At 31.1% G+C, this 26,009-nt stretch overlaps 1 protein-coding gene across 1 annotated transcript in view; it reads left to right on the top strand.

The window, feature by feature from the left end:
* Nucleotides 1-24,104, top strand: part of LOC141300690 (acid-sensing ion channel 1C) — a 164,686-nt gene extending 140,582 nt beyond the window's left edge. Inside the window, exons 2-10 of the mRNA XM_073830988.1 lie at nucleotides 3,458-3,608; nucleotides 5,287-5,414; nucleotides 8,363-8,513; nucleotides 9,867-9,923; nucleotides 10,076-10,229; nucleotides 10,321-10,412; nucleotides 11,795-11,874; nucleotides 11,986-12,057; nucleotides 20,951-24,104. Coding sequence (XP_073687089.1) covers nucleotides 3,458-3,608; nucleotides 5,287-5,414; nucleotides 8,363-8,513; nucleotides 9,867-9,923; nucleotides 10,076-10,229; nucleotides 10,321-10,412; nucleotides 11,795-11,874; nucleotides 11,986-12,057; nucleotides 20,951-21,055 — 990 coding nt within the window. The 3' untranslated portion in view covers nucleotides 21,056-24,104. The remainder of the gene's footprint in view (nucleotides 1-3,457; nucleotides 3,609-5,286; nucleotides 5,415-8,362; nucleotides 8,514-9,866; nucleotides 9,924-10,075; nucleotides 10,230-10,320; nucleotides 10,413-11,794; nucleotides 11,875-11,985; nucleotides 12,058-20,950) is intronic.
* Nucleotides 24,105-26,009: the final 1,905 nt, after the last annotated feature.

The raw sequence follows: 26,009 nt of genomic DNA, 5'->3' as shown, positions 1-26,009 counted from the left end.
AGGGTGTTGCTATGCAGTTACTAAGGAATTATAAGATATTCTGTATAGTATAACATGTTTGTTTGTGGTTGCTAAGGTATTTCAAATACTTGTTTGCATTTTCAGGTGTTCTGGGAGGTTGTCAGGGTGTTGCTATGCAGTTGCTACAGTGTTTTGAGTGCCAGTGTGTTTGTTTGTGCTTATTAAGGTTTTCGAAGTGGTTTAGTGAGTTTGTGTGCATTTGCTAGTGTTGCTAAGGTATTCCTAATAGTTTGGTGTATTTCCTAGGGTGTTTTGTGAGGTTGGCAGGGTGTTGCTATGTAGTTGCTGGAGTTTTTTTTGAGTAGTAGTCTCTTTGTTTGTGGTTGCTAGGGTGTTACTAAGGTTTTCTAAGTGGTTTAGTGAGTTTATGTGCATTTGCTAGGGTGTTCTACGAGGTTGTCAAAGTGTGGCTATGCAGTTGCAAAAGTAGTTTGAGTCACTTTTAGAATGTGTGCAATTGCTCTGGTGTTTTAGGAGGTTGTCAAAGCAGTTGCTCGGGTACTCTCTGAGGTTGTCAGGGTGTTGCTATGCAGTTGCAAGTAGTATAGTGGTTTTGTATGCATTTGCTGCAGTGTTCTGTTAGGTTGTCGGGTGTTGTTATGCAGTTAATAGTGTTTTGAAAAATAGTATGTTTGTTTGTGGTTGCTAGGGTGTTCTTTTAGGTTGTCACTGTCAGGGTGTTGCTATGCAGTTACTTAGGAATTCTAAGATATTCTGAGTTTGTGGTTGCTGAGGTATTCCGAGTTGTCATTTGTGTTTTTAGGTGTTCTGTGAGTTTGCCAGGGCGTTTCTATGGAGTTTCTAGGATTTTCTTAGTAGTATAGCATATTTGTTCGTGGTTGCTAGGGTGTTGCTTTGAAGTTGCTAAAGTTTTCCAAGTATTTTAGAGGGTTTGTATACATTTGCAAGGGTGTTTTGCAAGGTTGTCAGGGTGTTGCCATGTAGTCGCTGAGAGGTTCTGAGTAGTACAACATGTTTGTGTTGCTATGCAGTTGCTAGGGTATTTTGTTGAGCAGTGTGTTTGTTTGTGGTTGCTAGGATGTTGCTAAGGCATGTGTGCTTGTATGGGTTTAGAGTTCTTTTGAATTAGACTATTTTGAGTAGTCTGTTTGTGGTTGCTAGGGTGTTGCTATGAAGTTGCTACAGTGTTGTAAGAAATGTTTAGAATGTGTTCTCTGTAGCCTAATAATGTGTTTGTTTGCAGTTGCTACGGTGTTGCTAAGGTGTGAGTGTTAGTCCATTCTTTTTAATAAAAACTGATGAATGACTTATAGTAATCAGTGTACATTTAACCGAAATAGAAGAACCTGTTTTAACACTGAAGAATTGAATCTCTTGTTCTTTCAGTAACATCAGATGTTTATCATCTTCAGCTGCTCAGTTTGCCCTTAATTATGCTGCTTCTATTCATCATTCTCACACTGAAACGCCTCAGAACCCACAGGGATGAAGCAGGCAGAATGTAGCTGTACCTTTTTGTTTGAGTATTTTGTGTGCTGTCGAGGTGGAGCTTGTTTCCTGAGCAGTAAGTGGGAGACAGTCCTTGTTGAAGCTCTGGAGCCTGTAGATCTCCCTCTCATTAGTGTCACAGCGGGGTCAGGAAACCATGACTGAACTCATCAGTGTGGCTGCTGTCTCCCTCTACATCACTGTCAAACACTGCCAGGACCATCACATTTTAGCCGGCTATTATCTACAAAAGGGATGAAGCCGATTCTTTAAACTGCTGCCAGTTAATTAGATTTCCTTACAGTGAAAGTGTATCACCTTTTTTATTGCTTGGAATGTGTGAGGAATTGCAATCAGCATATCATACAATTCATTTGATTAAGGGTCAGGAAATTTTTTTTTAATGTTTATGAAAGTGTTTATAATTATTAAAAATGCAGTAAAAACAGTAATATTTTTAAATATTATTTCACCTTGAAATAACTGTTTTCTATTTGTGTATATTAGGAGGTGTAATTTATTCCTGTGATGCAAAGTCTTACTCCAGTCTTCAGTGTCAATCATTCTAATATGCTGATTTGTTGCTCAAGAAACATTTTTTTTATTATCAATGTTAAAAACAGTTGTGATGCTTCATATTTTTGTGGAAAACTTTATGCAGTTTTTTAGGTTTCATTTAAAATAGAAAAGGAGATATAACGATGATGGATAATAATAATAATTATAATAATAATAATAAAATTACGTTGTTTAAATGCTTTAAAAGGTGCATTTAAAATTTATTATTTTACTATTTTTTGTTTAAGTTTTTAAGCACTTTTTTTTTTAATTTAATTTAGCCACATTTCCTTCAACTAAATTTTAAAACAAATTACATAAAGAGTTTTAAATGTCCACTTTCTGTTAATTTTGTATAAAACTCTTGTTAAAAAGTGATTTATCTATTTTTATTTGTGAAATGCAAGTTGCATTTTAAAATTATTTATTAACTGATTGTTATAATTGTGCATTTAAAAACGTGAATTATTTATTTTTATTTTGTATGTGATTAACAAGGTGCATTTCAAAATTATTTATTAATTTATTGTTTCAAGGTGCATTTTAAATAAACACATTTTTATTTTTTATTTTTATTTTAAAAATTCAACCCCAGACTATATACAACGTATACAGTATATACTAGGATTACTATAAGATTTGTAAAAGTTTTTGAAGAATTCTGCCATCAAGGCTGCATTTACTTGATAATATTGTGAAATATTATTACAGTTTAAAATAATGGTTTTCTATTTTTAATATATTTTAAAATATAATTTATTCCTGTGATGCAAAGGTGAATTAGTCTTCAGTGTCACATGATCCTTCAGAAATCATTCTAATATGCTGATTTATTCCATTTATTATCAATGTTGGAAACAGTTGCACTGCTTAATATTTTTCTAGAACCTGTGATACTTTTTTCAGGATTTTTTGGTAAACCCTAACCCTAAATGTAAAAAGAGTCGCATTTATTCAAAATAGAAATCTTTTCTAACATTGTAAGTCTTTGCTGTCACTTTTTTATGAATTTAACACATCCTTGGTGAATAAAAGTATTAATTTCTTTAAAAAAAAATGTTTTATTAAATTTTAATTTAATGCTATTCTTTTTTATTTCTTAAATAAATCAGCACATTAGAATGATTTCTAAAGAATCATGCGACACTGAAGACTGGAGTAATGATGCTAAAAGTTCAGCTTTGCATCACATGAATAAATTAAATGTCAAAATCTATTAAAATGGAAAAGAGTTATTTTAAATCCTAATAATATTTCACAATGTTACTGTTTTTTGTATTTTTGGTCAAATGAATGCAGCTTTGATTAACATTTAAAACAAACAAACAAAAAAAAAACATTAAATTGGCGTTGTAATTTTAGATACTATGCTATTACTTTTTTGTGTTTTTATATTTAATATGTTTTTGTATGTGTTTTCCACCCACAGATTTACACAAGATACGGGAAATGTTACACGTTCAACTCTGGTCTGGATGGAAACCCCTTGTTGACGACTTTAAAAGGCGGAACAGGAAATGGGCTGGAAATCATGCTGGATATTCAACAGGATGAGTACTTACCAGTTTGGGGTGACACAGGTAAGCAATGTATTTAAAAAAAAGACATTGATGATGTGTTTTCTATCATTTATGTACTGTTGAAGAGCCACCATTTCATTAATATTACTAAGTGTTCCTTCAGTGACTTTATCAATTTAGTTTCAGTTTCAGCCAGAAAGTTACACTACAAGCCAAAAGTTTTTGATTATTAGTGATTATTAATGTTTTGTTTTTTTAAAAGATGTCTCTTCTGCTCACCAAGCCTGTATTTATTTAATCCAAAGTACAGTAAAAACAGTACAATTTTTAAATATTTTTACTATTTAAAATAACTGCTTTCTATTTGAATATATTTTAAAATGTAATTTATTCCTGTGATTTTAAACCTGAATTTTTAGCATCATTACTCCAGTCTTACAGAAATCATTCTAATATTCTGATTTGCTGCTCAAAAAATATTTATTATTATTATTATGTTGAAAACAGCTGAGTGGAATTTTTTTTCAGGTTTCTTTTCTAAATAGAAAGTTCAGAAGAACAGCATTTATCTGAAATGGAAATCTTTTGTAACATTATAAATGTCTTTTAAAAAGCCCAAAATAATATATACTGACTCCAAGCTTTTGAATGGTATAGTGTATAATGTTACAAAAGCTTTTTATTTTAGATAAACGCTGGTCTTTGGAACTTTCTATTCATTAATGAATCTTGAACAAAATGTACTCAACTGTTTTAAATATTAATATAATAATAATAATAATAAAATGTTTATTGAACAGCAAATCAGCATATTAGAATGCTTTCTGAAGGGTCATGTGACACTAAAGACTTAATGATGCTGAAAATGTAGCTTTGATCACAGAAATAAATTACATTTAATAAATTCAAAAAACATTCAAATAGAAAGCAGTTATTTTAAATAGTGAAAATTTTTCACAATATTACTGCATATAATACTGTATATTGGATCAAATAAATGCAGGCTTCATGAGCAGAAGAGACTTCTTTAAAAAACTAATTTAAACTTTTGACTAATGTATAGAACACTATATATAATATAATGCAATATGCATCACTCTAGGCTTGAAATGCTGCCACTTTTTAAATAAGATACTAACAGTACAGGTTCCTTGGTTGAAACACGCTTCAAAAAATGATATTTCAAAAAGACAAGATATGGGTTATACATCATATGCGAAGAAACTGATATGCAGCATTTCACATTAGCATAATTCACCCATAAGTGGTCGCCCACAATGATTTGACTTGTGCTAGAACATTTAGATGCGAAGATAACAAGGTTATGCCTTTTTTTAGTCATTTTTTACTGAGTACACCTGCCCCATTACTGCTGCGTCAGACGACTCATTCATTTTCTGTGGCATGCTGCAATTTTTCAACATAATCATGCACAGAAAATAAATACGAAACAGAGTAACAAATATCAAAGTGCAGTTTAATCAACTGTGGATGACATGCGGTCAGTGTTCAGAATTGATGTACTTGTATGCTGGTGAAGATTACGTATTTATAATCTATTAATCTTAGTCGTTTTAATGGCTCTAGAGGAGGCTTTTTATATCCAGAGGCAATGTGTATTGGCATTCTGGATATAGTAATTATAAAGTTCATTATAAAGTCATTATATTTTTGCCTCGAGGCGGCAGACATCAAATCTCCCGCTCTGTAAATAAACTTGTTTAATGTCTCCCCGCAGACGAAACCTCGTACGAGGCGGGCATCAAAGTTCAGATCCACAGCCAGGATGAGCCGCCCTTCATAGATCAGCTGGGATTTGGTGTGGCCCCTGGTTTTCAGACTTTTGTGTCTTGTCAGCAGCAACTGGTACCTAATACTTAACGTATCACATTTATCACATTTACCACATGCCCTGCTTATTCTCTATCCACTCCATCATCTCTTTAAACCTGGAGAAAACCAGACTTTTTTTGGTTCTGCTGTAAACTATCATCTGAAATGCGTTATGTAATTAGGTGCATTAAAAAAACGTATTTATTATTTCCTTATTTTATTTAGATGTGTTTTTAAAAAGTAGACATTTAGGATGCCATTTCATTCAACAACATTTTGAAATGCAAAATAAGCAGTTTTAAATGTCTATGTTTTACTTAATATTCATTTATCTTTTTTAAAAAGATTTAAAAATCTTTTTTAAATAATTAATAGATTTAAAAAGAATTTAAAAACTAATTTTAAAAGAAATATGCAAACATGTTTATATCTGTTAATTTGTGCACTTAAAAAGTGATTTATTCTTTTGAAATTATTTAATAATTTATTAAGTTATATTTTAAATAAACAAATGTTTAATTTTATTTTACTACATTTTAAAACACATTAAATAAACCGTTTAAAATGTCTTTTTTAGTTAAACACAAGTCATTTAAGTTCTTCTTTAAACATTTTAGTTAGATAGATATTTATCTTATTTAAAAAGATTTTAACTTAATTAAAAATATTTTGAAATAAATATGCAAAAAAACATATTTCTGTTAATTTGTGCATTTAAAATAATTCATTAATTTCTTAAATTATATTTTAAATAAATGTTTAAATAAAAAAATAAATAGGCATATTTAGAGTTGTTTAATTTTGTTCAACTACATTTTAAAACAAAACGTTTGAACATTTTTCGTATTTAAATATTTATTTAAACACATTTTAGTTTAGTTATATTTAAGAATATTTTAATCTTATTTAAAAACATTCTAAAACAAATATACAAAAAGTTTTTTTAATTTCTGTTAATTTGTGCAATTACAAGGTAAACTTATATTTAATTATTTTTATTATTTATTGATTAAGTTATATTAAGTTACATTTCTGTTAATTTGTGCATTCAAAAAGTGAGTTTATTTTTTTGTTAATTACAAGGTGCATGAAAAAAAAATATTATTTATGGTTGTATAATGTATGGTTATATTTTAAATAAATGTTTACATTGAAAAAATAATCAGACATTTAAAAGTTTTTTAAAATTACAACAGTTTTAAATGTCTTTTTTTAGTTAAATAATCTTCTTATTCAAGTACTTATTGAAACACTTTTTTTAAAGTTATGTTATTTAAAAAGATTTAATCATATTTCTTTTTAAAAAACTTTTACATATTTCTGGTAGTTTGTGCATTTAAAAAGTGATGTATTTAGTTCTAGGTATTTTTGTTAATTACAGGGTGCTTTTAAAATAATTTAATAATTTAATAAGAATAATTTAAGTTATATTTTAAACCAAAAAATAAACAGATTCATTTTAGAGTACATTAAATAAACTTTTAAATGTCTTTTTTAGTTAAAAACTAGTCATTTATCTTATTTTAATACTTATTTAAATACATTTTTTAGTTTCTAAATATTTCAAAATATTTATTTTATTTAAATGCATTGTAAAACAAATGTAAAATAAATTTGTGCGTTTAAAATGTTATTTTTTTATTTCTATAATTATCTGTGAATTGAAAGGTGCAATTCATTGTTTTATAAAGGTACATTTTAAATAAATATTTACACTGACAAAGGCATATTTAAAGTGGTTACATTTCATTCAGTTACATTTAAAACAAATTAATTATATTATTCTATTTTTTGATAAACAATATAATATATCTAGTTTAAATACTTAAATATGTGGGGGGGAAATTGTTTAACTGTTTATTAATTTGTGACTTATTGTGTGTGAATTACAAGTTACTTAAATTATTTCATTTTTATTAAGTTACATTTTAATGTTTTTAAAACAATGTTTATAAACAAATATTGTGTATTTTGCTTAAATATGTGAAAATTTCTTTATTGATTTGTGCATTGAACAAAATTATTTATTTATTTCCAATTTAGTTTAGAATTATTAAACTGATTTATTTATATTTAATTTGTAACTGTGCTCCGAGTCCTCCACAGTGTTTCTGTAACTGAGTTGATCAGAGCCAGGCAAGCAGTGTTTATTTTTATGCACAGTTGTGCGCAATAAAGTCATGTGACTCCTCATGAGTATCTAATTCTGTTTCTAGGGAGCACTAATTGGCAGGAGGTCAGAGAAAAGCGCTCGTTTACAGGCTCCAGTGGATCAAAGGCAAAAGCGGCTCTCACGGCCAGGATCAATACGTCTTCATTCATCGGCTCTTAGCAATAGATCAATTAGCTGAAATAATCAAGTGCTAAAGTCAACCGCACACACTCCTAATCTTGCTTTCAATGCACTGACCCACATTCTGTACCTCTTCCTCATTTTAAACTTCAAAGCACTCGGAATCCATCATAAACTCTATTATATGATGCTTTTTGCAGTCGACTTCAAAAAGTGCCTTAATTTAATGGGAGGATTATCTTCCCTACTGGTGCCATTAGATATGCAAAATGATATAAAATCCAATTATGTTTTTATACGATTCTTATTAAAAGGCTCTTAAATTTAATAAGAAGAGCATAATATAATTTTAATGACTTAAGAAATGAGCAGCGCTGTTGCTTCCAGTAAGTGAGCTGTTACTAAGCCCCGCCTTAAAAATGAGACTGACCAATCCTGGCTTAGCAGCCTCTCTGGTTTTCTTGAGGTTTCACTGATTTCCTTTTTGTGAAATCTTGCATTCAAAAAACACACATGCTTTTCTAGACTGTGAAACGTTGCTGATTGCAGTGTGGGTTTTATTATATTCAGCTGATGTCCTCTGCTCTCAGTCCTTTGATTGCTGTGCTCTTTGGCTCGGCTTAGTGCGTTTTGATTTGTTATTGAACAGCTTTATCCTGCCAGCATTGAATAAAAGTTTATGTTCTAGCTCCAGTATCTTCCCCCGCCGTGGGGCGACTGCAGATCTGAACCCATGGACTCTGAATACTTCTCCACGTACAGCATCACGGCCTGTCGCATCGATTGTGAGACCCGATATCTGCTCGAAAACTGCAACTGCAGGATGGTGCACATGCCAGGTGTGGAGATGACACATCATTGTGCTTCCATTTAACAGACAGACCACAACTTTACTGCTTTTAGCATTTAAATATATTGCAAAAATACCGCATGGACATTTCATTTCAGTGCCCATATTTGAATTTTCTTTGATACATTTTGAATGTGCAGATTGTGAAGAACTTTTTTTGTATTATTATTTATAAAAACAGTCCTCAGTCCTATTATCTGTTTTTATTTATCTCCACACGTGGAGTTTTTTGTTTTGTTCTATTTTATTTTTGTCTCCACATGCTTGCTTATTCACACTTACCGATTTTTATCTGTTATTATCAGTATTTTACTCATATCAGTTTTTACACACATCAGTTATTAGCAACTGGAAAAATATTTATCTTATTTTGTCTCCACATGCTTGCTTATTCAGTTTTTTTCATTCACACTTTCAGAGTTAATTCTGTTATTTTAATCTTTTTTTTTTTACTTTATTTATAGATTTTCTTTTTATTTTCTCTCCACACACTTGCTTAATCACACCTACAGATTTTTATGTCATTTTAATCATTTTTTTATTTTATTTTATATTTTCTTTCCACATGCTTGCTTATTCACACTTGCAGATTTATTATTATTTACACCTACAATATTTTATATTTACATTTTTCAATATTTTCCTTACACCTATCAGTATTTTAAACAAGTTCTTAACAATTGGAATTGGATATTTATTTTTATTTTATTTTCTCTCCACACAATTTTTATTATCGGTTTACTCATTTTAAGTCATTTTATTTAGTCACTGTATTTATTTTATTTTAATTGATCTGTAATTAATTTTATTTCTTTCTTTTATTAAATCTCTCTACACATTTTCTTTTTCACACCTGCATTATTTTTTTCTCAATTGTATTTTTCATTCAGCAGTTTTTGGACGTGGAGTTTAGTTTAGTTTTGATTTGTTTTATTTTTATTTATTTATTTGTGTATTTATTTTCATTTTTTTTTAATATTATTTCGTTTTCTCCCTACATGCTTGCTTACTCACACCTATCAGTATTTTATTAGCAATTGGAAAAAAAATTCTATCCACACATTTTATTTTATTATTTATTTTGTTATAAAATATCCACACATTTTCTTATTGACATTCACATCTACAATATTTAATGTAATTATTTGAGCAGTTTTGTGGACATGTTTTATTTTGTTGTATATTTTTTGTATTTAATTGTTTTATTTTGTATGTTTTATTGTATTTTATTTTATTTTACAGGTTATTAGCAATTGGAAAAATGTCTTTTTATTTGACTTTAATTTTCTTTACATGTTATCAGAAATTTTAACAATATTTTGCCTTTCTTTTTCTATCACAGGCACGTCTACAGTCTGCACACCTGAACAGTACAAAGACTGTGCTGATCCAGCTTTAGGTAGGAGGCCATAAGGAGTGATTTGTGTATTTTCATAATACTATGCATTTCTTTCACTACTTTCATGATTTTAAATGAATAATTTAAATAGTGCTTAGGCTAACTGTCTTTGAAATAATAATAATAACAATAAAAACAACAAAAATTGGCAGATTTCCTGGTGGAGAAGGACAATGACTACTGCGTCTGCGAAACGCCGTGCAACATGACTCGATACGGTAAAGAGCTGTCCATGGTGAAAATACCCAGCAAGGCTTCTGCGAAATATCTCGCCAAGAAATTCAACAAAACAGAGCAGTATATCTCGTGAGTTTAAATTCACATTTAAGTTGATGCGATTTCTGTATTTGTTATTAAAGTTTATCTGAACAGCCATTCATTGTGTTTAATCTTACAGGGATAACATATTGGTGCTGGATATCTTTTTTGAGGCTCTGAATTATGAGAAAATTGAACAAAAGAAAGCATATGAAGTGGCTGGATTACTGGGTAAGTGCACAGAAAATTCACAAAAGCTACACCATATGGAAAATAGAGTTGTCTTCTGTTTTAAAAAATCTTTTTTATAATATTTCTTTGTATTATTTATAAAAAAAAACAGTCCTCATTCTTGCTTATTCACACTTGCAAATTATTTTATTTTATTTTATCTCTACACACATTTGCTTATTCACACCTAAAAAATTTTTTTTGATATTATTTTATTGTATTTTTTTCTCCACGTGCTTGCTTACTCATACTGTATTTTATTCTATTCTGATTTATTCTATTTAACAGGTAATTAGCGATTAAAAATCAATTTTATTTAATTTTAATTGAATTAAATTTTTCTTTCCACAAACGTGCTTACTTACACCTACTGTATTTTATTTTATTTTATTTTATTTTATTTTGTTTTATTTTATTTTATTCTATTTTATTTTGTAGGTTATGAGCAATTGAAAAATGTTTTCTATATTATTTATTTTTTATTATTTTATTTTATTTTATTTTATCTTTCCACATGCTTGCTTACTCACACCTACAGTATTTTATTTTGTTCTATTTTATTTTAATTAGCAGGTTATTAGCAGTTTTACGAGTATTTTATTTTATTTTGTTTTATTGTATTTTTTTATTTTACTGTATAGGTTACACCTATGGAATATGGAAAATTGAGAGTTGTCTTCTGCTTTAATAATTCTTTTTTTTATAATTTTTTTTTGTATTTTTAAAAAACAGTCCTCATGCTTGCTTATTCACACTTACAAATTTTTATTTTATTTTATCTTATTTTATTTTATTTTATTTTATCTCTCCACAAATTCGCTTATTCACACCTAAAAAAATAATTGTATATTATTTTATTTTATTTTATTTATTTATTTATTTTCTCTCCACATGCTTGCTTATTCATACAGTATTTTATTCTATTCTAATTTATTCTATTTAACAGGTTATTAGCAAAAAAAAATTTAATTTAATTTTTATTTATTTTAATTTTTCTTTCCACAAACGGGCTTACTTACACCTACTGTATTTTATTTTATTCAGTTCTATTTTATTTTATTTAACAGGCTGGAAAATGATTGTTTCCTTTGTATTTTTTATTATTATTAGAAATTGAAACATATTTTCTATATTATTTTATTTTATTTGTATCTTTCCACACGCTTGCTTACTCACACCTACAGTATTTTATTTTATTTTATTCTGTTCTATTTTAGTTTAATTAACAGGTTATTAGCAGTTTTACAATTTTATTTTTATTACAATTTATTTTATTTTGTTTTATTGTATTTTTATTTTATTTTATTGTATAGAATATGGAAAATAGAGTTGTCTTCTGCTTTAATAATTCTTTTTTTATAATATTTTTTATAATCTTTCAGGTGATATCGGTGGTCAGATGGGTCTATTTATAGGAGCCAGTGTCTTGACAATATTGGAGATATTCGATTATTTGTACGAGGTCTGTTGCATTCTTGCTTGTCTAATTTGTCATTTTCTTTTGCTATAATGTTCTAATGGTTACAAATCAATTTCTGACAGTATATTTTATAAACGTCGCACCATTTTGCAGGTTTTTAAGGACAAAGTGTTGGGACATTTTCTACGCAAGAGACGGCCACATCGGAGCGCTAGTGACAATCTGGTAATTGTGCTTTCTGTGTTGCTCTGCATGTCCCAAAATTGTTATTTTGTTGATATTTTTAGCATTTCTGTTCGTTTGGATTATTCTCTTGAATGCTGCATGCACTACTTGCCTTTTGTCTTTCGCTCAAATTCTGGGAAATGATTGATGAAGATGGCCTTTCCACAAAAGACATCGGCTTATGTTTGAGATAAGGACAAATATCAAAAGCAGAAATAGGAAGTTTTAGAAATGTTAAGCATGTTTATCACCCTTCGCTTGTGACAAACCTTGTGTCCGATTTGCAGATGATCTGTGCTCTTCATTAAATCAATTAGGACTTCTGAGTGAAACTCATGTCACCTAATTAATATTTGCAAGCCCAGAAAAGAAGTTTTATACACTACCTGTCAGAAATTTTTTAAAGATTTTTTAAGTCTTTTCTGCTTACCAAGCCTGCATTTATTTGATCCAAAGTACAGCAAAACAGTTAAATGTTAAAAATTTTTTTTACTATTTAAAATAATTGAATTCTATTTGAATATATTGTAAAATATAATTTCATGTGATTTCAAAGCTGAATTTTTAGCATCAATACTAAGTGTCACATGGTCCTTCAGAAATCATTGTAATATTCTGATTTGCTGCTCAAAAAAAATATTATTATTATTGTTTTCAGGTTTCTTTGAATAGAAAGTTCAGAAGAACAGCATTTTATAGAAATCTTTTATATCATTATAAATGTCTTTATCATCAATTTTGATCAATTTAAATCATCCTTGCTAAACAAAAGTATAATTTTCACACACACACACAAAAAAAAAATAAATAAATAAATAAATTTATATACTGACTCCAAACTTTTAAATGGTATAGTAAATAATATTACAGAAGCTTTTTGTCAGATAAATGCTGATCGTTGGATCTTTCTATTTATTAAAGAATCCTGAAAAAAGTACTCAACTGTTTTAAATATCGATAATGATGGTAATAAATGTTTCTTGAGCAGAAAATCTGCATATTAGAATGATTTCTGAAGGATCATGTGACACTGAAGACTTGAGTAATGATGCTGAAAATTAAGCTTTGATCACGGGAATAAATTGCATTTTTTAAATATATTCAAATAGAAAGCAGTTATTTTAAAGAGTAAAAATATTTCTAATTTTTACTGTTTTTGCTGCACTTTGGATCTAATAAATGCAGGCTTGGTGAACAGAAATAATTTCTTAAAAAAAATCTTACTGCTCAAAAACTTTTGATTGGTAGTGTATATACATTGGTTACATTCATTTTATTTTTTACATTGATTTTATCTAAAAAAGTGGAGTGTAGATAGAAAATTAGGGATGAGAAATGAGGAATTGGATCGAGATGTGCGCCAACAGCTCATACATAAAGTATTTCTAATATTTATTTAGCTCAGTAGTTCAGTAGAAGTTCCCATTTTATTTATTTACTTCAAAATATTTTATTTAGTTAGTTATGTTCTTGAGCACCAAGAACATTCTGGTTTCAAAATTGCTTTTCCACCACCTGGCTTATAACACTGAAGAAATGAAATTTCTTTCCACGACAGGATAAAATTTCATCCAAGAGGCCATTAAAAATGTCATCATTTACTCATCCTCATGTCATTCTTAACCTGTTTGATTTTCTTTATTCCTTCCATGGAACACAAAAGAAGATGTTCTGTGTTCTTTTGCGTAAAGCGAAAGCATGTAATCAGAGGCTGTCATTCAAGCTCTTATAAAGAATAGAAATTCACCTAGAAGGACTACTACAGTGACTTCAGAAGGACTCTTTTTTTGGTGATTTTAGGTTGTTTTTGAAACTCGACAGCTGTGTTGAACTTGTATGATAAAGAGTTGTTGCAGAAGCTGAGTAAATGATGACCAAATGTGCATTTTTATATGAGCAAATACTAATATGGCAGGACACTTAAACACTGTACCACAACATCAGCATTATTCACCATTATTCTACCATATCATACCATAGCAGACACAAAAAGCCATCATTTTCCCCTTCCCAGCATGCACTAGGATATCACTGATCAAACATTAAACACCAAAAAATGACAATTCTGTCATTAATTACTCACCCTCATGTCATTCCAAAACGTTGGAGCTTTGCTCATCTTCAGAACACAAATTAAGATATTTTTGATGAAATCTGAGAGCTTTCTGACCCATAGACAGCAATGCAACTGACACGTTCAAGGCCCAGAAAGGTAGTAAGGACATCGATAAAATATTCCATGTGACATCAGTGGTTCAACCGTAATGTTATGAAGCTAGGAGAATACTTTTTGTACTTAAGAACACTAAAATAATGACTTTAACTAATTTTTTTCTTCCATGTCCAACACACTGAAAACATAAAACAGTCTTCATAAACATGTCTGAAGATTTTGACAGAGAGGATAACTTGCAATTTTTTGCCTAGCCTTACTTATTTGAACCAGAATGTACAGACAGTGAACTAGGATCAATTTTACTGACACAAAAGAGCAAAAAATTGTTGAATAAAGGCAGTATTTTTTCATTTTTTATTTTTTTTTTGAACATAAAGTATTCTCATAGCTTCGTAAAATTAAGGTTGAACCACTGATGTCACATGGACTATTTGAACAATGTCTTTGCTACCTTTCTGGGTCTTGAACGTGTCAGTTGCATTGCTGTCTGTGGGTCAGAAAGCTCACAGATTTCATCAAAAATATCTTAATTTGTGTTCTGAAGATGAGCAAAGCTCCAACGGTTTTGGACTGACATCAGGGTGAGTAATTAATGACAGAATTGTCATTTTTTGAGTGAACTATCCCTTTAAGATACACTGACAAGCTCACACCGCACTAAATGATTAGCAAACACTGAAGACTGTACATATTTCAGAATTAACATAATCAAAATATTTACACATGCACATGATTTTTAAATCATAGTTCAGTGGTGTTTTATTGCTTTTTATTATGTTTTGAAGTTATTAGCATCCATTAAAATAAAACTTTAATTACAGTAATATACCTAAAATGGATATTTTTGAGAAACAACATGATTTTAAACAGTTGGACCATTGCTTTTTCAGCATGGTATTATTTTGTCATAAATCTGGTGAAGGTCAATTCATTTTCAAAACAAATAAATTTGAATATATTTATATATATATATTTACTATGAATAAAATTGCATATGTTTACATATATTTAGTTAGTAAATATGTTTAAATTCAGTGGTGGCCAAAATTATTAAAACATTAGCTTCAAAAATGGTTTTAAATCAGTTATTTCTATCTTTTGCTGTAGTGTGTCAGTAGGAAATATCAGTGTACATTTCCAAACATTCATTTCGACATTAATTGTAAAATCCAGTGAGATTTTTGATTGCACAAGGAGTCTGACAACAACCAGTGCTCCACAAAGACATCTGATTTTATCATCATCATCATCCAGTCTGTCTGGAATGACATGAAGAAACAGAACAAACTGAGACAGACTAAATCCAGAAGAATCTCCTAGATGCTTTAAGAGACCTACCTGCAAAACTACCTGAAAAACGATTGCGTTAAATGAGCGTCCTCTTTTTATAGCATTTTTACACCTGTGGCTAAAAACTTTTAACAGTAGTGTAGCTTTGCAGGTCAGTCTCTTGAAGCATCTTGGAGACATTGCCACACTTCTTCTGGATTTAGTCTGTCTAAGTTTGTTCTGTTTCTACGTCATTCCAGACAGACTGGATGATGATGATGATGATGATGATGATGACGAGATCAGATCTCTGTGTGGAGCACTGGATTTTTACAATTAATATCAAAATGAATGTTTGAAAATGTAAACTGATATTTCCTACTGACACACTACAGCAACAGATAAAATAACTCACTTAAAACCATTTTTTAGCTGGTGAAAATACTAGTGTTCTAATCATTTTGGCCACCACTGTATATTTATTGAATGGAATTATTTAACGAGTTTCATATTTGCAATACAATAAATTGGAAGTGAATTGGCCTGAGCCTGGGTTTGGTCATCTTCATCTCTTTCCATCATGTTTATTCCAGGATTTCCCCGAGAATCCCACCAGCCCTGGTGTCACGCCTAACCATGTCCCCAGGTAGCGCTGCCATTAATAATCTTGCAGAAGCATTTCATTGTGTCCTTCTGTAAAAAAAAAAAATCCTTGCATTTTTCACGCCATTTAGAGTCTTTTCCCTTCGTGACATTTAATGTCAGTAGTTCTAGACGTGCACAAATGTCATTGCTACGCATTCTAAGATCACTTTTTCAAAACCCTGTAGCTTTCAAGATGGAGATGATGTTTTGCAGAAGTTCAGGTAAAATGACACCTGTAGCTTTCTTTTGCTTTTATTCTCAGTTTTTCTTCTTTCTGTTTTCCTCCCAACATGTTTTGTTTGATTTTCCCCAAAATGTTGTTGTTTTATTATCAAATATATCATTTTTGTATCTTAATTACACTACTGTTTAAAAGTTTGGGGTCAGTAAATTACATATATAAGAAATATAAATAAAAAGTAAGTAAAATATACAGTCAAGTCTGAAATTATTCATACCCCTGGCAAATTCTGACTTAGTTACTTTTATTCAACCAGCAAGTTTTTTTTTTTGACTGGAAATGACACAGGCTTCTCCCAAAAGATAATAAGACGATGTACAAGAGGCATCATTGTGGAAAAAAACATTACTCATCGTTTATTTACATTTGAACAAAAAGTGGCATGTCCAGAATTATTCATACCCTTCTCAATAATCAATAGAAAAGCCTTCATTGGCTATTACAGCAATCAAACGCTTCCTATAATTGCTGACCAGCTTTTTGCATGTCTCCACTGGTATTTTTGCCCAATCATCTTTAGCGATGAACTCCAACTCTTTCAGGTTGGAGGGTGTCTTTGCCATCACCCTGATCTTTAGCTCCCTCCACAGATTCTCAATTTAATTTAAGTCAGGACTCTGGCTGGGCCACTGCAAAACGTTAATGTTTTTGTCTGCTAACCATTTCTTCACCACTTTTGCTGTGTGTTTTGGCTCGTTGTTGTGCTGAAATGTCCACTGGTGCCCAAGGCCAAGTTTCTCTGCAGACTGCCTGATGTTGTTGTTGAGAATTTTGATGTATTGCTCATTTTTCATGCTGCCGTTTACTGTGATTAGGTTCTCTGGTCCACCAGCTGAAAAATAACCCCCAAAACATTAGGTTCCCTGGTCCACCATGTTTGACAGTGGGGATGGTGTTCTTAGGGTTGAAGGCTTCTTTTTTACGCCAAATGAAGGCTACATCATTGTGGCCAAACAATTCAATTTTTGTTTCATCTGACCATAAAACAGAAGACCAGAAGTCTTCTTCTTTGTCCAGATGAGCATTTGCAAAGGCCAAGATGGCTTTTGTGTGCCTTATCTGGAGAAGTGGTGTCCTCCTTGGTCTGTGTCTGTGGAACCCAGCGGTGTGCAGTGTCTTTTGGACTGTCTGCCTTGAGATGTTGCCACCAGCAGAGCCCAGATTCATCAGGATGGCCTTGGTGGTGATCGTCTCTCACTATCCTCCTGGACAGCACAGGTGTCACTTTTGACTTCCGACCACGTCCACGTATTTTTTAATAATATTTTGCACTGTAGCCACTGGAACTTCAAAACGTTTAGATATGGTCTTATAGCCCTTTCCTGACTTGTGAGGAGCCACAATGCGCAGCCGCAGGTCCTCAGTCCTCAGAGTGAGCTCCTTTGTCTTAGCCATGACTGTCCACAAACCAACAGCAGAGAGCTTCTGTTTTTCACCTGTTGAGTTGATTAAAACAACTGTTTCCAATGAATCAGGGTAAGTAGGATGCTTTAGAACAGCTTGGACTATTTGGAATGGTATAAAACTTTGGATTTTCCCATAGGCTGTGACAGTTTGCAAAGGGTATGAATAATTTTGGACATGCCACTTTTTGTTCAAATGTAAATAAAAGCTGAGAATTTTTTTCCCACAATGATTATATTATTATCTTTTGGGAGAAGCTTCTGTCATTTCCGGTAAAAAAAAAAAAAAAACCTTGCTGGTTGAATAAAAGTAACTTTAAGTCAGAATTTGCTAGGGGTATGAATGATTTCAGGCTTGACTGTAAATATAACCTTTTTTTGGCCGATGCCTATTTGACCAATTTCAATTTGTTTCAATCAAGTTTCCACAAAAATATTAAGCAGCACAACTGCTTTCAACATCGATAATAATCAGAAATGTTCTTGAACAGCAAATCGGCATATTAGAATGATTTCTGAAGCATCGTGTAATACTGAAGACTGAAGTAATGATTCCGCTTTGCATCACAGTAATAAATTACATTTTGCAATATATTTATTTATTTATTTTAAATAGTAATATTTTTTCACAATTTTACACTTTATAGTGTATTTTTAATTAAATAAATGCAGCCTTGGTGAGCATAAGGGACTTTCAAAAACAAAATTTGACCAACTCCAAACTTTTGAACAGTAGTGTATATGGTCTACAAAAATGATTAGCAAAAATGTTTGAAACCACATCCCAGCCTTAAAATAAAAAACACCAGGGCGTTATTATTATATGAGCAACATGCTATATGTCATATGGAAAGGTTTGTCTAAGTGAAAGGTCAAGATTTCAATAAACAATGTGTATTTGGTTGAAGCTTTTGCTATTTTAAAGGACTTGATGATGTCTGCTAGACAGATGAATGATGAAACAAGGAGGAAATGTGATGGAAAAGGACGTGTTGTAAGAGAATGTTCCAGATCATTGCATGAATCTTTAACACACCCACATGAAATAAATTTGTGTGGAGTCACTTTGTGATCCAAGAACTAATTTGAATATTTTAGTGATAAACAAAACAATGTTACAGGATGATATAAGAAATGCTATGTGAAAAGGAGATGAGCATCGTAGAGCTGCAGCTTTATTGGTTTATTTCAGACAGTGCAATTATTTTCACCCAGCGATACCTTTCATAAGTCTGTCTACAAGTCTTGGCTTATTAAATATGAAAAGTAAGCCTACTTGCCAGAAGAATTACTGATGCTGTGTTTTTTTTTTTTTTTTTTTTTTGTGAAACTGCTGTTTTTATCTTTTTTATCAAATTATTTTTAGCAGTCGAAACACAGGGGCAGGGTTAACACTTGCAGATAAAACTCACCAATAATTCTCACAGATAATTTCAATTCATCCTTCAGCACCTGGATAAACATTAAATTACACAGCTATTTTTATTTATTTTTTTATACTATACACAAATAAGCTCCTTTTTAAATTTATTTTAAATATATTTTATGCATTTATTTATTATCATTTGTTTATATTGTAGTTTTATATAATTTTTTGCTTTTACAAACTGAAGAACTCATTAAAATGATGTGGTAACTTGAGACCAAAAACCATTACACATGATACATGCACATTTCTATACATAGATTCAAGTGTTTTACCCAATATACATGCTGCATTTATTTTTTATTGTATTATTTTATTTTATTTATACACAATATAAAATATACAGGGATAATGAATTATTTATGTATGTATTTGTTACTTTTACAAACTGCTTAACTAGTTAAAATTAAAAATAAAACAGATATATAATCTGATTTATTTTATATATGTATATGCAAGATATAAATTTAAGACTACAATTTAAAAAAAAATAATAATAATTTAAAAATATAATTTAATTAACTCAAAAACAGCTTATTTGTATAGTATAAATAAAACTACCTGTGTAATTTTCCCCCCTTAAAATATAGATATTAGGTACTCGTATAATTACAAATAAATTAATATACATTTAATAATTGTTCTTGCTTTTACAAACACATGTACAAGCTGCATTTAATTTTTTAATTTTATTATTTTGCTTTATTTATATGCAGTATACAAATATACACACTGATAATGTTGTGTTTTGACAAATATATATATATATATATATATATATATATATATATATATATACAAGAAAAAAATAAACTACAATTTAAAAAATAATAATAAATAAAAGTAAAAAATATAATTACATTAAAAAAGCAGCCTATTTGTATACAAAACTGTCATTTTTTTAATGTTATTATTTGGTTTTATTTATATGCAATATACAAATATACAAGCTTTTTACATTTTTTCTTGCTTTTACGCACTGATAAACTAGTTAAAATTATTATGTATGTATGTATACTTTTTTTTTAGTTTTTTTTTTTTTTTTTGTATACCTTAAAATATATCTTAAAGATATTACTTTACACAAGATAGAGCTTTACACAAAAACCTGTTTAAGAAACGTATAACAAAATGCATTATTCAAATAAATTACTATCTTAACCGTTCATATTTATGTATTCAATGTAACAGTGACATAACTATAAATTCAAGAGGGAAGGTAGATCCAGAGATTGATTCAGTTTAATCAAAATTTGAGCCTGAAAGGCTAAAATGGCTTCTATTGCTTCATTGTGATGAGACCTGTGTCTAATAACACCACTAGATGCATCTCTTTGTGCTGTCATCACAGGTCTACATACAATGAGCACAACGCTCTCTCGAGGTTCACTGGAATGACACTCCAATTATTTCTCTGCATCCTGCTGAGTTATGATTGCAAAACTCGCTGGTAGATTTCCAGAGCTGTAGAAATGAAACTAAGAAAACTTCTTCCTTCCCCACTCCCCTCCATCCACACCTTTATGATTGAATTTACCTTCGTTTTTATTCACTCTGACATGCATTCTTCATTATTGACGTTCTGTTTTACTCACATCCCCTTGTTTATTTCGCTCCAACACTGATTTCCATTGTTATAAATGGGTGCCGTTGACATGAACTCATCTCAACCCCTCATCTGATCTTCCGTATCCCTCCCACCCTTCCCGAAATCTTCCGTTTCTCTCTTTCAGAGCACATGCGACACACTCCGGAGTCACTCGGACAGTCTCGGATTCGCGCCGAACGTGCTACCTAGTCACCCGGCTATAGGCAACTTCGAGGAGTTCGCTTGTTGATGACGCAGGCCACGGCATCCCGGCGGTTTAGGATTTGACGGAAAACTGTGAAATATATATCAGATAGACTCCAAAAGAAGTGTAAGTCCACGAAAATGTATATGTTAATAGTTAAAAAACAACAAAACAAAACAAAAAAAAACACCTGAATAGAATCGATATATCATCATCAAGTACAAATAGGCAACACTTCCAAAACAAAACTCAGGTTTTATTAACATCACAGCCGCTGTTTGTTTGACATTGTGGAAAACGCCATTTCCTTTTCGGACGATTTCAAGCGTACAAATACTGTGACGGTACTTCATCCGAGAGAGTATTTTTTCCTCTGTGCTTTTCTGAATCCTGTGTGAACACTGTGGGCCTAATTTGATCAAGCCGCCTTAAACGAATCTGAACAAGAAGGCATTTTAATATTGCACAAAAATTGTTCTAGACACAGTCGGTTTGGCCAAGGTTTGAATCTATTTTGGCACTTTTTTTGTACAATAATCGTGTGAGCTTTAACCGCGGTTTGACTGAATTCAGCCCTGCGATAGTATTCGACAAATGTGTAACCATTCAGAATGTTTGTCTCTGTTCATATTTTGTGTATATAAGTGCAATAATATGCATAATGTGTTAATGAAAACCGTATATTACCTTCAAGTCTTAATTATTAGCTGTCAGGTAAACAGAAGGAACCAGATGCTTTCGGTACAACCTGAGTTACCAGCAATCATGCTATTTATTTCCACTTCCATCCACTAGGACGTGATGAGATGGGGTGTTATTGAATACTATTTAGATTTATGAATGATGCATTTTATGTGTAAGCTTCACATGTGAATCTATTCATCAGATAGTCTCCTCCGGGAGCCTATTCATTACCTTAAGTGGCAAAGACTGTATGCGATGTGTTGACGTGAAAATCAAATCATCAGTCGCTGAGAAGCTCTTGACAAGTTACACTCTCATATTAATTATGATGAGCGTTAAAATAGATCACGGTTCCACATCCACTAGGAAATATTTAATTACTTTAGATGATACAGTTGAAAACTTGATGCATTTGCTCAAATTACTGTTTTTATGTTTTGGGGGTCAACCTAGAAGTTACAGGTGCCTTTCTTTTCTTGCATGACCTGCTCATATATACATGTTCAAATATAGACCAAAACGTATCTGGACACTTAAAGGAATAGTTCACCCAAAATTCAAATTTGCTGAAAATGTACTCATCCTAAGTCCAAACAGCTGATAAAAACATAACTTTAAACCATTATATAGCTTTCTCCAGTGAAAATTTTGCCTGTCTGAATCAGGTGAGAAATATGCTCAAGGCAAGTCAAAAGCTACAAAATGTTCATTATTTTACCGAAATAAGAGGGATCATATAAAATGCATGTTGTTTTTTTATTTAGAACTGACCTGAATAAGATACTTCACATAAAGGATGTTTACATATAATTGAAATTATAAAAATGACCCCGTTCAAAAGTTTACATACACTTGATTCTCAATACTGTGTTGTTACCTGAATGATTGTTTTGGTTTAGTGATAGTTGCTCATGGTTTTCTTGTTTGTCCTGAACAGTTAAACTGTCTGCTGTTCTTCAGAAAAATCCTTCAGGTCCCACAGATTCTTTGGTTTTTCAGCATTTTTATGTATTTGGACCCTTTCCAACAATGACTGTTTGATTTTAAGATCCATCTTTTCACACTGAGGACAACTGAGGGACTCTTATACAACTATTACAGAAGGTTCAATGCTCACTGATGCTCCAGAAGGAAAAATGAAGCATTACGAGCCGGGGGGGTGAAAACTTTTGGAATTTGAAGGTCAGAGTAAATTTAACTTATGTTGTCTTCTGAGAAACATCTCCTGTCACTTCTGAAGGACAGTACTAAATGAAAAAAATGTATGTAATATTTAGGCAAAATTTGAAAAATGTACACATCCCCATTCACAAAACACAAAAATGATGAAAAACCAAAGAATTGGTGGGATCTAAAGGATTTTTCTAAAGAACAGCAGGCAAAAAAAAAGAGTATCAAGAATCAAGCGTATGTAAACTTTTGAACAGGGTCATTTTTATAAATTTTACTATTTACTCTTGAAAACGTAAACATCTTTTAAAAATAACATGCATTTTGTATGATCCCTCTTATTTTGATAAAATAATTAACAATTTGCAGATTCTGTAAACTTTTGAGTTCAACTGTATGTGTGTACATTTTAATGTAAGAGGACAACACAAGATTACATTTTTTAGTGTAGGAAGCATTATTTTAGAGCAGGGGCTGGTATTTTGGCCTTAAGCAATGGTTTAAAGTTAAAATATCTTTATGATGGATTTGTGTTTTACAAACATACAGCTTTTCACTTCACAAAACCTTAGCTGATGGACTGGAGTGGTGGGGATTATTGTGATGTTTTCATCAGCTGTTTGGACTCTCATTCTGACGGCACTCATTCACTGCAGACGGATCCACTGTTAAACAAACAATGCAAATCTGTTCCTGTGAAGAAACACCCTGGAAGGCAAATTGTCATTTTTGTGTGAACTGTTTCTTTAAAAAAATCTGGATGTCATTGCATTAGATAAAAATGATCAAACCAAGTGGCGTTTATTTGAAAGAAATATAGCACAAGCACACATTCAAAGCCAAACATTTCACAAAATGAAGCTGTTAGGTGTTAAATGGTAAACCAATAGATACACTGTGCAAAATGAAGAGGAAAGGTATTTCATATCTTCATGGATCTTGTTTGTGTGACGAACTAAAAAAATACCTTGGGGTCTGTTGAAAAATGGCTTGGAAAAATCTATTTATTTCTTACGCAGTGACATTGTTGAGTGTCCGAATGCATTTTGGGATGCTTCAGCTTCACTGCAGTACATTGCAATATGGTAAAAGGCAAGATATCATCTTCCATCATGTTTTCTGCACTTCAGCTATAATGTATTATTGTATTGTTTTATATAAACTACAATGGGATTTCTAGTACAGGTATCACAATTTTAAAACCGAGAGTTGTGACATGTAAATGATCCAGTATAATAAACAATATATTTAACCATCTCTTAACATGTTGTCTGTCTGTTGATTCTCTGCGAGTCAGTGTTGCTTTTGTCTGTTTATATATTGATGTTTTATTGTCCTAGTCATATCTAATAAGTGAGACTTCCTGTTCATTAGCTGCTATGTGGAAACTGTTTGCACTACAAACCACTGTGTTCATAATTAAGATAATTAATTAAAATAATATGGTAAGACACAGCAATTTGCAATATTAAGCAGCAAAATGAGCTGTTTTGTACAGCTAAAAATAGCTTGATGTGAATGAGACCAGGGGCCTCATTTATAAAACTTTCTTACGCACTGATTTGATCTTAGAGTGTTCGTACGATCAAATCCACGTCAAAGTACAGATTTATAAAAACCGTCTTTGACGTGGAAAAGTACTTATCTCCACGTCAGATTCCAGCTTGGCGTACGACCGTTTCCTTGTGATAATGCCTGGTATTGCAGATAGTTCAGCCTCACTATAATTTGATTTCTTGCACTCCTTTTTACTTGCCATTGTCACAGAGTTTTTGCTTTAGGAATGAGCTCATTTTATATGTTAATTAATTAAGCAGGGGCGTTTCGATGGCGGAACATTCAGCTGCACACAATTCCACGATCATTTGTGATTTATAACCGAATGACTGGCGGACGCATGGATTTCGTGGTACGTTCGTTTCTCTGAATCGCTCTTACGATCAAATCAGAAAAGTTCTTAGATAAAATCAAGGATGGTTTCTACGCAAGTCTTTATAAATGAGGCCCCAGAAACCAGACCCAGAAGCTGAAAAATTACAACCAAAAAAAAATTATGAAAACTGATAAAATAAAGACAGCAAATCCAGGTTTCGGTATGGTTTATTTTTGGATAGCGTTATTTTGATCAGACCAAAAGTCAAAATCCGACAAAAAGAGAAATATCGAAACAAATTAACTATACACACATTATATTTTCTCAGAATTGCGAGTTCAGAGTAGAACGTTTATTTCTTAGAAATGAAAGTTTGTCTCACACTCTTGACTTTATAACATGCAATTGCGAGTTTGTATCATGCAATTCTGATTGCTGAGTTTCAATTCAATTTAGATCTCATTTCTGACTTTATAACTTACAATTGTGAGTTTACATCATAATTCTGAGAAAAAGTCAGAATTGCAAGATAAACGCAAGTTGTAAAAAAAAAAAAAAAGTCACATTTGTCTCACATTTCTGACAAGCAATTGAGAGTTTCTTTTATTTTACAAATTGCAAGTTATAAAGTCAGAATTACGAGACAGTTATGCAATTCTGAGATAAAGTTACAATATAAACTCACAATTCTGACTTTTTCCTCACAATTTCAAGTTTTATGTCCCGCACTTTTTATAAACAAATTGTTTATAAAATTGCATTTCTGACTTTCTCAAAATTGTGACTTGTTTATATCTCACAATTATGTTTATATCTCACGAAAATTTAAGAAACTTGAATTTTGTGAGACTATCTTGCAATTCTGACTTTGTTTCTCAGAATTATGATGTAAACTCAAAATTGCAAGTTAGAACGTCAGAATTGTGAGATATAAACTCATATTTGACTTTTCTCAGAATTGCATGAAATAAACAAGTGATTGTTATAAAGTCAGAATTACGAGACAATTTTGAGATATAGTCACAATTCTGAGAAATTAGGTCAGAATTGCGAGATATAAACTCACAATTCTGACTTTTTTTTTCACAATTTCGCGTTTACATCTCGCAATTGTGACTTTTTTTAAAATAAATTTTTGAGTTTATATCTTGCATTTCTGACTAAATTTCTCAGAATTATGACTTTTTTTATATCTCACAATTCAGGGGCCTCATTTATAAAACTTTCTTACGCACTGATTTGATCTTAGAGTGTTCGTACGATCAAATCCAC

The sequence above is a fragment of the Garra rufa genome, chromosome 24, assembly GCF_049309525.1.
Source record: "Garra rufa chromosome 24, GarRuf1.0, whole genome shotgun sequence".
Classification (NCBI taxonomy): domain Eukaryota; kingdom Metazoa; phylum Chordata; class Actinopteri; order Cypriniformes; family Cyprinidae; genus Garra; species Garra rufa.
The sequence above is the reverse complement of the archived record's forward strand: the minus strand, read 5'-3'. Positions and strand labels throughout refer to the sequence as shown.